Consider the following 12,443-nt stretch of genomic DNA (forward strand, 5'->3'; position numbering starts at 1 on the left):
AAGGCCGACCGATCGGGACCAACACTCTTGATCAGAGTGTGGCCCCGAACAGCCGGGGTACAGAGTTTTTATGGCCGATTACATCGTTTTATCATCACCTGGGAACAGAACAGAGAAACAGTTCCCATACGACTTAGACACAGTTCCCAGATGAGTTAGAAACAGTTGCTGGATGGGGTGATTATTTTAGACTTTTTGCTGCTAAGTTGCAGCCAGTGGATCTCCTTGACCTTGCCTCTGATGCTCTTTTCTTTGAGCTTTTGTTTCCTTCATTGGTGAAGCCTGATTTACAAGAGTACGAAGCATAATTTACAAGAGTAAAGCAAGGCTGTTATCTCTTTTTTTTTTTTTTTTTTTTTTTAATTTTTTTTTTTTTTTCTTCAACGTTTATTTATTTTTGGGACAGAGAGAGACACAGCATGAACGGGGGAGGGGCAGAGAGAGAGGGAGACACAGAATCGGAAACAGGCTCCAGGCTCTGAGCCATCAGCCCAGAGCCCGACGCGGGGCTCGAACTCACGGACCGCGAGATCGTGACCTGGCTGAAGTCGGACGCTTAACCGACTGCGCCACCCAGGCGCCCCTGTTATCTCTTGACCTTCAGTGTCAGAACAAAGCTGTTATTTTTCAAGCTACACGTTAGCCTTACACTACAATTTAACCCTTACAACTAAGGTCTGTGATCACCAACACCCTTCCCCTCCCCCCTTCATATCCAGTCTGGTAACCACTTCTATCTGTCTGTGGATTTCCCTATTTTGGACATTTCATGTAAATGGAATCCTACCACATGTAGTCTTTTGTGACTGGCTTCTTTCATGTAGCATAAAATGTTTATAAGATTCCTCTATGCTGTTCCACGAATCTACTTAATTCCTTTTATGTGTGAATAGTATCACACTGTGTAGAGACATGCCATCTGTTTATCCTTCCATTAGTTGATGGACTTTTGGGTTATTCCCTCCTTTCTCCTATTGTAGATAATGCTGCTCTGGGCATTTGTATACAAGTTGCGGTAGGCATATGTTTTCCATTCTCTTGAGTATTTATACCCAGGTTGGAACCTCTGGGTCAAATGGTAACTCTATGTCTGGCATTTTGAGGAAGCGCCAGATTATTTTCCATAGTACCTGTACCATTTTACATTCCCACCGGGAATATACAAAGTTTCCAGTTTCTGAGGAATATGCAAAGTTTCCAGTTTCGCTGCGTCCTCACCAACGCTTCTTATCTGACATTTAAAAAATTTTTTTTAATGTTTATTTATTTTTGAAAGAGAGAGTGCAGAGCACGAGTGGGGGAGGAACAGAGAGAGAGGGAGACACAGAATCTGAACCACGCTCCAGGTTCTGAGATGTCAGCGCAGAGCCCGACGTGGGGTTTGAACTCACAATCTGTGAGATCATGACCTGAAATGAAGTCAGACGCTTAACCGACTGAGCCACCCAGGCGCCCCGACATTTTTACTATAGCAATTCTAGTAGGTATGAAATGGCAGCTCACTGGGGCTTTGAGTTAATATTATTTTTGTGGAAAAATGAAACAGGCTTATATTTTAAAAAATATATGCCTGTGGTATTTTTAGCAGGGAAGAAGTCATGTGTGTTGTGTGTATGCCTGAGCCATAGATGTACAACGGGACTTAAATTTACTGACAAATATTCAGGTTTTCATTTCTTTCTGGGCACATCTGATCTAGGCTCAGTGAAAAGCAGAGGTCAAGAGATCTGTGTGTTCTCAGCTCGGTGCCTAAACTGGCCGCAGAATCTTGTAAGCAAATTGAAATCCCTGTCTTTGCCCAAATACACTTTCTACGTTCATTACTTTCAGTTCATAAGTGTTGGGCCATTTCTCTTCTACAAGAGATTCCCCAGGAATTCAAAAGTATATATTCTGCTCCACTGGTTCCGTAAAATAGATGTTATATGAAGGAATTTCACATTGCCTAAGGATAATAGGAGTCTCAGACATTTAACTGCTTTTATTTTCCCCTAATGTGCCCATCTACAAAGCTTCTTTATACAGATACTCTTTAAAAAAATTTTTTTTTAATGTTTTTAATTTTATGTTGGAGAGAGAGAGACAGGGCATGAGCAGGGGAGGGGCAGAGTGAGGAGGAGACACAGAATCTGAAGCAAGCTGCAGGCTGTGAGCTGTCAGCACAGAGCCCGACGCAGGGCTCGAACTCACAGATGGTGAGATCAAGACCTGAGCTGAAGTTGGATGCTTAACCAGCTGAGCCACCCAGGCGCCCCTCCCTATACAGATAATGTATAAAAGAGCGATCAACAGTTTGTTACTCCCTACCCTTTCTCCAGAAAGTACTTAATACCAACAAAATATGGCACGAGTCAAGAGGTCTTAACTATAATTCTAATGAGGAGGCAATATTTGTTGAGTGGTTGAAATTAGTGGGTTTAGCCTGGAATGTTGAGGAAGTGTGGCCTGACCATGGGTCTGAAACGCAGGGTCTCTAGCCTTCATTCCTTCAGCCGTCAATGGGGGGTTCAATAAAACACACGTGTTATTGTTCAGACAAGCGCGAGGAGAGAAGAGAGACTCTGAACCGTATGTGTTTTGGTCCGTGGAAGTCTATTTCCCGAAATAGAAGACCACCCCAGCCTATCTCATATAAAGGATTAGGTCAGAAGTATCTTTTTCCCGAGAAACTTGTGACGTCCACGGAACCGTGCTGAATCGAGCGAGGCCAGAGAGAGATAATAAATAAATTAATAAATAATTTCCTTGACTCTGGGACCTGTTCTGGCAAAGTGAAACATTGCCAAAGACCAAGGTCTTCTCATTAAATTTGGAGGATTGTTTATGGATACACGTGGGATTCCTCTGAGATCTTTTTCATCAACAGAGCAGCGTAGCTGGGTTTAAGAAAAGAGATTTATTGAGACATTGTGCAATGTCAGCCCTTTGTTGCGAGTGCGGTGGGAGAGCGTTGTGCCTTTTCACTCCTCGTCTCGTTTGTTTCAGAAACACGTAGGGCACACCTACTCGCCATCAGTCACCGTCAGAGAGCACGAAGGTGCAGAGAGAAGCAGGACGTAGGATGCCCTGAATGTGGTACACGGAGGCAGACACGTAAATAAATACGTGCGCTAAGGTTTTAGAAGCGCTGTTCTAGCTGGAAGCAAGGTGAGTGTGTAAGTGGCCAGCAGAGCAGTTTTAATGTCACGTTGTCACGGAGCTGAGACTCAGCGTGGTTTCCGTCTCTTGGTAATGTGCCTTCACGGTCCTGAAGGAATGGGCCGGATGTGGGTCAGGTGCGAGATGCGGCGACCTCAGATTTTCCAGTTTCATGTGGATGGTCCACAGATGACGCTTCTCTCACCCAAACCGTTTGCCACAACGTCCGCATCTTGATTGTTCCTCCTCGACATTTGTGCAGGATTTCTGCCGCTTTGCCTTCGTAGGGCGCGTTGGAGGAGGCTCGTCGTGGATCTGGCAGGATTATTCTCTACTTGAGGGCCTGGGCCTCTGCATTTCCTGTAAGCAGTGGCCCACGGGGCTTTCACAGCTAGTCCCACCCTTGCCCCCATCATCCACCCGTGCTTCCATATGTTAGCATTCTTTTTTAAAAATGTTTGTTTATTTTTGAGAGACAGAGACAGAGCATGAGCGAGGGAGGGGCAGAGAGAGAGGGAGACACAGAATCCGAAGCGGGCTCCGGGCTCCGAGCTGTCAGCCCAGAGCCCCACGCGGGGCTCGAACTCACGAACCGTGAGATCCTGACCTGAGCTGGAGTCAGAGGCTTGACCGAGGCACCCGCCGTGTGTTAGCATTCTGAACTACTCATGCACTTCCTTTGCTGGCTCTTCCTTTCCTCAGTTCCAAGTCCCTAACATCGACATTTATAGCGCTCCTTTGAGATGCATTTCAGCTGTCACCTCCTGTTTTAGTTTTCTCTGATATTTGCCCAAACATCCCACAAGCCCTGTATTTTATATTCTTGGATCATACTTGTATTCTTATTGTTGTTGTCAATATTGTTAATTTTGATGTCTCCCGCCAGATACTGTGGACATTTTGAGTACCAGGTCTGTTTCCTATAGTAAAATCACTGTGCCTGGCATATCATTAGAGTGGGTGCGTACGTTCACTTAATTTGTTTGATTGCTGCATGCTTTCTGGAATCCATTGTAAAATCGCTACTGACAGATCTCATTTTTTTTTTCCAGAATTTACCTTCCTGAAAAATTTAAGGATAAATCAAATTACATAGAATGAATGTTTTTAATGCAGTAAGAGAGCTCACGTTTTAAAGAACGTCAGCAATGACTTAATCTGTGAAAGAAAAGCTTGTGATCGCAGTCTCTATCTTTTCCCATGCGCTCTGATGGTTAATTTCATAAGTCGACTGGGCCACGGGGCGCCCAGGTATTTTGGTCCAACATTATTCTGGGTGTTCCGGGATGAGATTACCATTGGTCTCCTTAATGTGGGCGGGCCTCGTCCAATCAGCTGAAGACCTGAATAGAAAAAGGCTGATGAAGGGAGCACTCCTTCCCCCTGACTGCTTTAAACCGGGACATCAGTTTTTTTCCTGCCTTTGGGCTCAAACGGAAACATCGGCTTATCTTGAGTCTTGGGTCTGTTGACTTTTGGGCTAGAATTTAGACGATTGGTTCTCTTGGGGCTCCGGCTTGCTGACTGCAGCTCTTGGGACATGCCAGTTCGTAAGACACAATTCATGTGAGCCAATTCCTTATAATAAATTTACATATATACACGCACACGTCCTACTGGGTCTGTTTCTCTGGAGAACGCGGACCAATAAAGCCACCGAGGTTTCCGCTTTAATACGTTGGGGATTTCACATGTTGGGTTTCCTTAAGGTCGAATTCACCTGAATAGAGTTAAACCTCTTGTAGGACGTAACAAGAACACCGGTCAAATGATATGAGGAATCTCTCCTGCTGTAAATGTTGCCTGATGTCAATTGTGAAGCTGCGTCTTTTGCCAAAGTCTCAACTTAAAAGCTACTTTAGTCAGAGCAGTCGCTAATGCACACAATACACAAGTTAAGGATGGACCAGAAAGACGGACAAATCCCGTGGCTGTATTTGGCAGGTTTGGAGAGAGCCTGGGCACAAAAATGTGGCAGGTCTGTCTGCCGCAGCCTAACGAGATACGATGTTGGAAATGGGGAGACATGCTCTCCTTGCAGGTGGGAAGGAAACCGGAAATGACAGCTGCAGGAACTGAGGACACCAGCAGATGATGGGAGGGAGGGTCTAACGGCCATGCCATCTTCCAATAATACTTCCTCATCCAGTTTCCTCATAAAATTAATCTCTGAAATGAATACGACAGTGGAGAATCTTCGTATTTCAAGCATTCTTTCCCTATACTCTTGGCTTCTTTCCTTCTTCGGGATCCCTCTTTATCCATCCGTATTCTTTCTTCCCCCAGCTTCCCCCAAGTCAATGGCTAAAGGAAAAGGAGTTGCAAAGAGTGAGTAGTCACTGCTGGTGGTTCAGAGCTGCTTTGCTCTTTTATTGTGTACAGTGTTCCCTCGTTTTGTTTTTGTTTTCAGTGTTCCCTTTTTATGCCTGCTTTTAGCTCTGTCATTTCTGTGGGCCTTTCTGCCAGAGGTCAGGCACAGATGGGACACAGGGGCCCCACGCGAATGGTTTCGGCTGGTACAGTTTGGTGAGTTCTGGGAAGACCTTCAGTCAACTGACGTATTTACATATGAACTCAAAAGTTTAATCCAGTGTATCCCACTTTCCATTTCCAGAGATAATTAAAAGTTAGTTACAACAATGGCAAGTTAAAAAAATATGTTTGTCCTCTTCTCTGGATTCTCTCTCCCTACTCCATCATGTGGTGATGGGATGGAGAAAGGGAGGTTGTGGGGAGACAGTTCCAACTGGCCTGTTCTTGTTGGGATGGAGGAGAGAAGGTTCCAGATGAATTAATGCTGCTTCATATAAAGAAGAGGAAGAACCACCTTCATTTGGTTGCTTCAAACCAATTTAGGTTGGTGGTAATTTTTTTTTTTTTTTTTTGGTCCACATTGGGCTGGTGGGTTTAGTGCAAAGTTCAGTAGCACAAGGAAGATTGCGCGGGTGTTCACGTCTGGAGAAAAGTTGTCATTAACAATCTAACACAGAAGGCAGGAATGTTCCTCTGCCTTCCACCTTCGGCAAATGCCAATCCACGTTCCTTTAAAAGCTGCTTTTCAGGGGCGCCTGGGTGGCTCAGAACTGCCGACTTCCGCTCAGGTCATGATCTCAGGGTTCCTGAGTTGGAGGGCCGCATGGGGTCGGGGCTAGGAGCCCGCTTTGGATCCTCTGGCCACCCCCGTGCCCACTCACGCTCTCTCTCTCAAAAATAAAACATAAAAAAAAATTAACAGCTTCTTTTCAAGGATTTAGCTTTGGTTCACCTATTTCTTCCACCTAATTCTTAAGCCAGATCCTTACTGACAAGTAGTTTTCACGTGTAAACCAAATGCTTGTGTGTGTTTATGTATACATTATCTATAATGTCTAATAAAGTGCATGCTTGAAGGCACTGTGGGTAACTTACATATAATTACTGTTGCAATTGCTAAGAATTTTCTGCTCCACTATGGGTTCAAAACTGGCATCGTATTCATTCGGATACGCGATTTTTTGTGAATGTAAAAAAAAAAAAAAAAAAAAGGAAAAGCTTCTCCAACCCCTCCCAGCCTCTCACCGTCGCCACTGCCCCCCCAGGCGAGGGCGCGAGCGCGCACGCGCGGGACACACACACACACACACACACACACACACACACACACGCGTACACGTGAGTTGAAGCCTGATGTTTCCGTGTCCCTTGAAGCAGCTCCAAATACCGGTTTTGGAGCGCCCTGGCCCCTCGTGGAGGAATGGCGCGGCGCGGGGAGACATCCTCTGTCTGCTCTTGGCAGCGGCCTGGCTGGGTCAGCACTTGAATTTGACCACCCTGTGCGTGCGCGCTCTCGGGAGCGCGCGTCCGTGTGTGGTCCAGAGAGCGAACCCCAGGCGGCGACTGGTCAGTGCCAGGAGCGCCCGGGGTGGAGATCGGGGAACCCAGGGCGCGGTCCCTGGGTAACCTGTCGCTTGGGGTGCAGGAATGGGGGCCGGGTTTGGGCCCGGGCGAACGCTAAGTGGCTCCCGGGCCCGGCAGACCCACAGGCGCCAGGCCGGGCCGTAGGAAGCCGCTGGGATCACAGGCGGAGACACAAAGACGCCCGAGGGGCCGCGGCCGGGCGGCGGCCCGCGGGGCAGCGGAGCCCGGGAGGCCAGGTGTGCGGCCGGAGCGCGTCCGTGCCGGCGGGCGCGCGGAGCCGCGGGGCCAGGGAGCTGCCGCGGCGGCGGATTCGGAGGCAGATCTGGAGCGCAACCATGGCGACGCAACGTGTGTCCCCTAGTAACTCGCAACAACATGATTTATAAGCTGCCGTCCCCGGCCTGCCCTCCGCTCCCCGCCCTCGGCCGGGCCGCACTGGCGGCGGACCGGCGCGCCTCGCCCTGCCCCGCCCCTGTCCCCCTCCCGCGGGCGCAGCCGGAGGTAGTCGCGGCCGGTCGCTGCTCGTGCTGGGCAGGAGGCGGCGGCGGCACCCGCGGAAAGCACCTTCGTGCGTGTTCGGAGACCCGAGCGTGCCAGCGACGCGCGCACACACACGGCCCCCCGGGGAGGGGGCGTCTCCCGGCTCTACCCAAACAGTGTGGGCTCGCGTCACCTCGCCGCCGCCCGAGGCTTCCGGGTCCAGCCCAGTCCTGGCGGAGCACCCGGTGTGAACGCGCGCGGGCGCGCACACACACACATACACACACGCGCGCACACACACACTCGCCCGCCCGCCCCTGGTGCCGCCGCCGCCCCGCCGGGGCCCCCGCCCCCAGGGACAAGTGCGGCCACCGGCGCGCCCCACGCCGCCCGCCGGAGGAGCCCCGGGCCGGCCGCGCCGCCGGTGTCCCTGCGTGCGCCCCTCGGGTCCGCGCCGCTGTGGCCGGCGGAGCGCTGACGGCCCCCGGCGGACACGCACGCTGTCGGAGCCGGCCCTCCCGCCCGCTCCCGCTCCCGCTCGGCTCGCAGCCGGCCTTGCTCCCCGGCCCCGGCCCCCGGCCCCCGCTGCCGCGGAAAGCGCGGCAACCCTCGCGCCCTCCCCGCCGGCAGCTTCGGCGTCTCCCGCGGCGGCCGGAGAGAGTTGATCGCTATTGTGATCCGCCCGGGAGAGGCGAGGGGCGGGCGCAGGTGGGGAGACCGAAGAGCTGCAAGAACTGGGGTCCTCCCGAGCCAACTCCACCCAGCGATCGCCGGCGCGGTGTCTCCTTGCCGCCGGGACGATGGATTAAGTTACTCCTCCCGGGGCCAGAAGTCGGTGCAGACTTGCGGAGACATGAAGGAAAAGGCGATGATCAAGACCGCTAAAATGCAGGGCAACGTGATGGTGAGTGTGGCGGCCGAGGCGCGGGGTCGGGGCGCCCGCGGTGACGAGCGGCGGTGGGGGAGGGGGGGGTCCTGTCCCCGCGAGGCCCGAGCTCCCGGGCCGCCCGCGACCCCCGGCCGCGCGCTGCGGAGCCCCCCCCCCCCACTTCCCGGGGGCGCCGAGGGTCGGGCGTCTATCTGCACATCGCAACTTTGCGGCGCCGCCGTCCCCCTGCTTCGGGAGTGGGGCTGGGGGCCGGGGCTGGTGTGCGAGGCGAGGAGGGGCGGCGGTCAGACTTCCAAGCAGAACCCCACCACCCGGGCTGTCCCGGGGGCGAAGCGGGGAGAGGAGGTCGCCGCGGCCGTGAGGACCAGGGCCCTGATGCCAGCGCGGCCTCGGGGCTGCGAGTCCCCGGAGCTCGAGACCTGTTGGGGTTGGCGAACCTCTGGCACTCGGGGCGGCGCCGCTCGCTCTGCTCCGGCCGCCGCCACCGCCACCGCCACCACCCCGGCCGGCGGGGCCCTGCTCCCCCCCTCGCCCCGGGCCGACTGTGCCAGCGAGCGTGGTCATGGCACGGCGTCCCCGAGGGTTCCCGTGCGCCCCGAGACCACTGTGGAGGGGGTGGGGGGGGGCGGCTCAGGGATGCAGGGCCGGGGGCCAGCTTAGCGTGGACAACTTTACCAACTCGAGGACCCCGGCGTTCCGCCTCCCAGCGAGCGAGCCTTTCCCCCTCCCCCCTCCACTGCCCTGCGCCCCGCGCGCCCCGCGGCCCCTGCGCCCCGGGCGTGGGGCCGAGGGGTCAGGGCGCTGGAACCTCCTGGCGAGGACGAGGAGGTTGCCATCTTGTTCCGTGGAAATTGTGTGTGTGCCTGTGCGTATTTATTTGGGTGATGCTTTAACCCTTGCGGTCTTGGTGGAGGATGATTAGAAGGAGGGGCTCTATTTTTGCCTCACTCGCCGGTGCTTGTTTCGCGAGAGAGGGACCACGCGACGGGGACTGGCGTGTTACTTCTGAGGGCACCTCTGGAGATGCAGGAATTTTTTCCGGCGCTAGGTCTGGAGTTGTCGATGAGGTGGGTTGGGGGCGGGTGATGGGGGGAGGGGCGGGTGGCCGGAGGTGTGTTTGGGGCAACCCCAGTCAGTGATCCATGTTGAGGTCTTGGTTTAAACAAAAAGAGACCAGGAATGACAAATGTATTCGAACTGAACAAATATCCGGCTGGCTTAACCACACCCACAGCAAGACACCTGTTGCCCGGCTGAGGTCTGTGCAGAACTTGACTTCTGGCCCGAGATGTGCACCACGTCATCTGAGATAGCTCAGGGAGGCAGTGACTGCATGGAAGGGGTTATTTTGCAGGACCCCCCCTACCCCCACCCCCGGATGACAAGCCCTTCCTTTGAGGGCCTTCGTCGGTTTGTGGGTTCTGGGGCTGACTGACCTAATTGCTTGTTTGTGAAAATACATCCGTTTCCCCAATTTTCCCCTTCTCTTTTCAGCCATTGTGTTGTCCAGCATAATTTTTTTTTTTTGTATAAACGGGGCAGAAACGTGTTTGGAATAATGTTTTCCAACTGAATTCCCACCTGCACCCATAATTCCCCTTTGATATTCTGCCCGAATGTGCTAGTGACACCTTCACATTTAGGACCGAGGCGAAAGCAAGAATTTGAACGAATTATGTTGATAATACAGTGAGAGATTGTTGATTGGTTACCTACATCTGTTGTCAAACAGGTGCCCCTTCTCATGACTTAGATGGGATGTGGAGACACAGCAACATCTTTGGGTTCCGTCTGAAAGACTTTTCAAGTCTTCCCTCCCGCTTTGCCCCTTCTGGGTTTACTTTGGAAAATGAAGAATTAAAGGCATGTTTCCCTCCTGCTCTGAGCAAGGACGGTCCGTGCACTCACCGCACGCCGTCCTCTGTGTCTGTTGCTAATAAGCACAATTAGAGCAAGTGGAACCGAGCCTCGCAAATTGTGTGGCCACCCGGCGTGTTTTTCGGCTCGTCGTTGGCCTAGGAGAAAATGAGATCCAGTCTCCACCACCCTGTCGATTCTTACATTGGCAGTTATTACCCTGTGGTCTGGTTCGTACCTTTTTATTTTTTTTTGAAATTTCCTGTTCCAGCTACATCCACGCAGCTTTAATAGAGTGATCACTCCCTCACTTAAGTGGTTATTTGGGGACTTCCTGATCCTTAATTCTTCGTCAGTCGTTTTGGAAGACTCGCTGAGCGCAGCCTGGCTTGGACTGCATGACAGGCAAACTCTTCTCGCTGGCAGCTTGATTGAGATTCAGGTGCTATTTTCCATCCCGGATGGGGACAGGGTGAATCACGCCTGGCGCCGACGGGGGAAGCTGCCACACGTCTGTGATGGAGAGAAGAGCATTTTGCATCCTGCAGAGTCGTGCGTGGACGTGCTCGCGGATGCCCACCCACACCCACGCCCACACCCTGCACCACAGTTTGGAGCCCTCCCGGCTCTCTGGACGCACCCGTGAGATCTGATATTGGAGAGGGAGACATTGGGTACCCGTAACAGGGTCAGAGCCGCACCTCCTACGGCTGCAGCCGGATATGTAAACGGTTGATCGCTACAGCCCCTTTCCCATGGTCCATGGTGTGGCCATCGGGGGCCAGAGACAAGGGCACCCTCATCGTCTGAAATCTGACTGAATGCTTTGTTCCTCATACGCTGCTTTGGAGGGCGATTCCTGCTGACAGGTGATAAGAGAAGGCAAACTTACCAGTATACCATCTGATCTCATTTGGGTTAATAAACGAGTGAAAGGGATAACATAGGTGGAAACCACCTCTTGGGTTCTATTTTAATAAACTTTATTTCCTTTTTAAAAAAATATTTATTTTTGAGAGACAGAGCATGAGTGGGGGAGGGGCAGAGAGAGAGAATCTGAAGCAGGCTCCAGGCTCTGAGCCGTCAGCACAGAGCCCAACACGGGGCTCGAACCCACGAGCTGTGAGATCATGACCTGAGCCGAAGTCGGATGCTTGACTGACTGAGCCTCTCAGGCGCCCCAACTTTATTTCTAATATTGTCAAAAATCCCATTCTCCCAGAACAAAAGTTATTTTTAAAAATAACTATTTTCACAAGATCTCCATTTGAAAATCTGGGGGGGGCCAGGGTGACTCACATGGGTTCTCAGCTCAGCCTTCCTTTCTTATTAATACATTGATATCGTACTTACTTAACTGCTGTTTCAATCAGACAGGTTCTTTTGGAGAAGCACGTCCTCTTGTGATAGGTTCTAAGATCGATAGAAAATTTTATTATCAGGAGGATATTACTTCATATGCTAAATTCTGTTTTGTCCCTGTGAGCATTTCCCAGACACGGAGGTGCTGAGCGGAGACTCAGAAAGGATTGGCTAAAAGCAAAAACCTTGGGGACTGCCCTGTGCCCCGTGCCCTGTGGGGCACGTCTTTCCTTGGCAGGCTGGTGGCTCTTCCTGTAGGTGGCGGGCTAATGATGGTGAGGTGGGCCCCTGGTGACCAGGCTTGTGTCAGTGAAGGTTCAGAAACTGGATGGAGAGGATGAGAGGTCTGCGGGTCACAGGGACACTTGAGAATCTCGTGGTTGGTTGCTTTTGGTTATGAATGAAAGTTGCAGTCTGGGGATTCACTCCCTGGAGAGGGAATGCTGCTGTTTTTCCTGTGGCCGCTGGAACTGATTTGAGGGCTTTGGTCACTGACCGGAGATCTCTGTGATGTTATGAGCAGAGTGTCTTTTCAGACCTTGCCGTCCCCTTCCTGTGTTGAATAAAAACCCTCGATGGGAACCACCTGAAGTAAGAGCTTATTTCCAGACCCTTCGAGTGGCTCGCCTGTTGATTAGATTCAGCATGGTGACCTTTCAACGTCGATGCTCTACTTGTAATGAGCCCAGGTGAGCAGAGGAAGCTCTTTGAGCTTTATAAGTAAATTACAGGGATTTGTGTGGGACACAGACCCCCAGTGCCGAGCCCTTCTTGGGAACCGCCATGCACCTTTGTAAGGTGACTTTCAAGGGTACAGCCT

General features: G+C 52.1%; 1 protein-coding gene across 2 annotated transcripts in view; it reads left to right on the top strand.

The window, feature by feature from the left end:
- DPP6 (dipeptidyl peptidase like 6) overlaps positions 1-12,443 on the top strand; it is a 950,988-nt gene that overhangs the window by 79,396 nt on the left and 859,149 nt on the right. The window contains exon 1 of one of the 2 annotated variants that reach the window (XM_045496270.1): positions 7,939-8,419. The exons of the other annotated variant lie outside the window; for it this stretch is intronic. Within the exon in view, the coding sequence (XP_045352226.1) occupies positions 8,369-8,419 (51 nt within the window). The 5' untranslated portion in view covers positions 7,939-8,368. Of the gene's footprint in view, positions 1-7,938; positions 8,420-12,443 lie in introns of those variants that run through there. 2 annotated transcript variants of the gene reach the window in all.

The sequence above is a fragment of the Leopardus geoffroyi genome, chromosome A2 (assembly GCF_018350155.1).
Source record: "Leopardus geoffroyi isolate Oge1 chromosome A2, O.geoffroyi_Oge1_pat1.0, whole genome shotgun sequence".
Lineage (NCBI taxonomy): Eukaryota > Metazoa > Chordata > Mammalia > Carnivora > Felidae > Leopardus > Leopardus geoffroyi.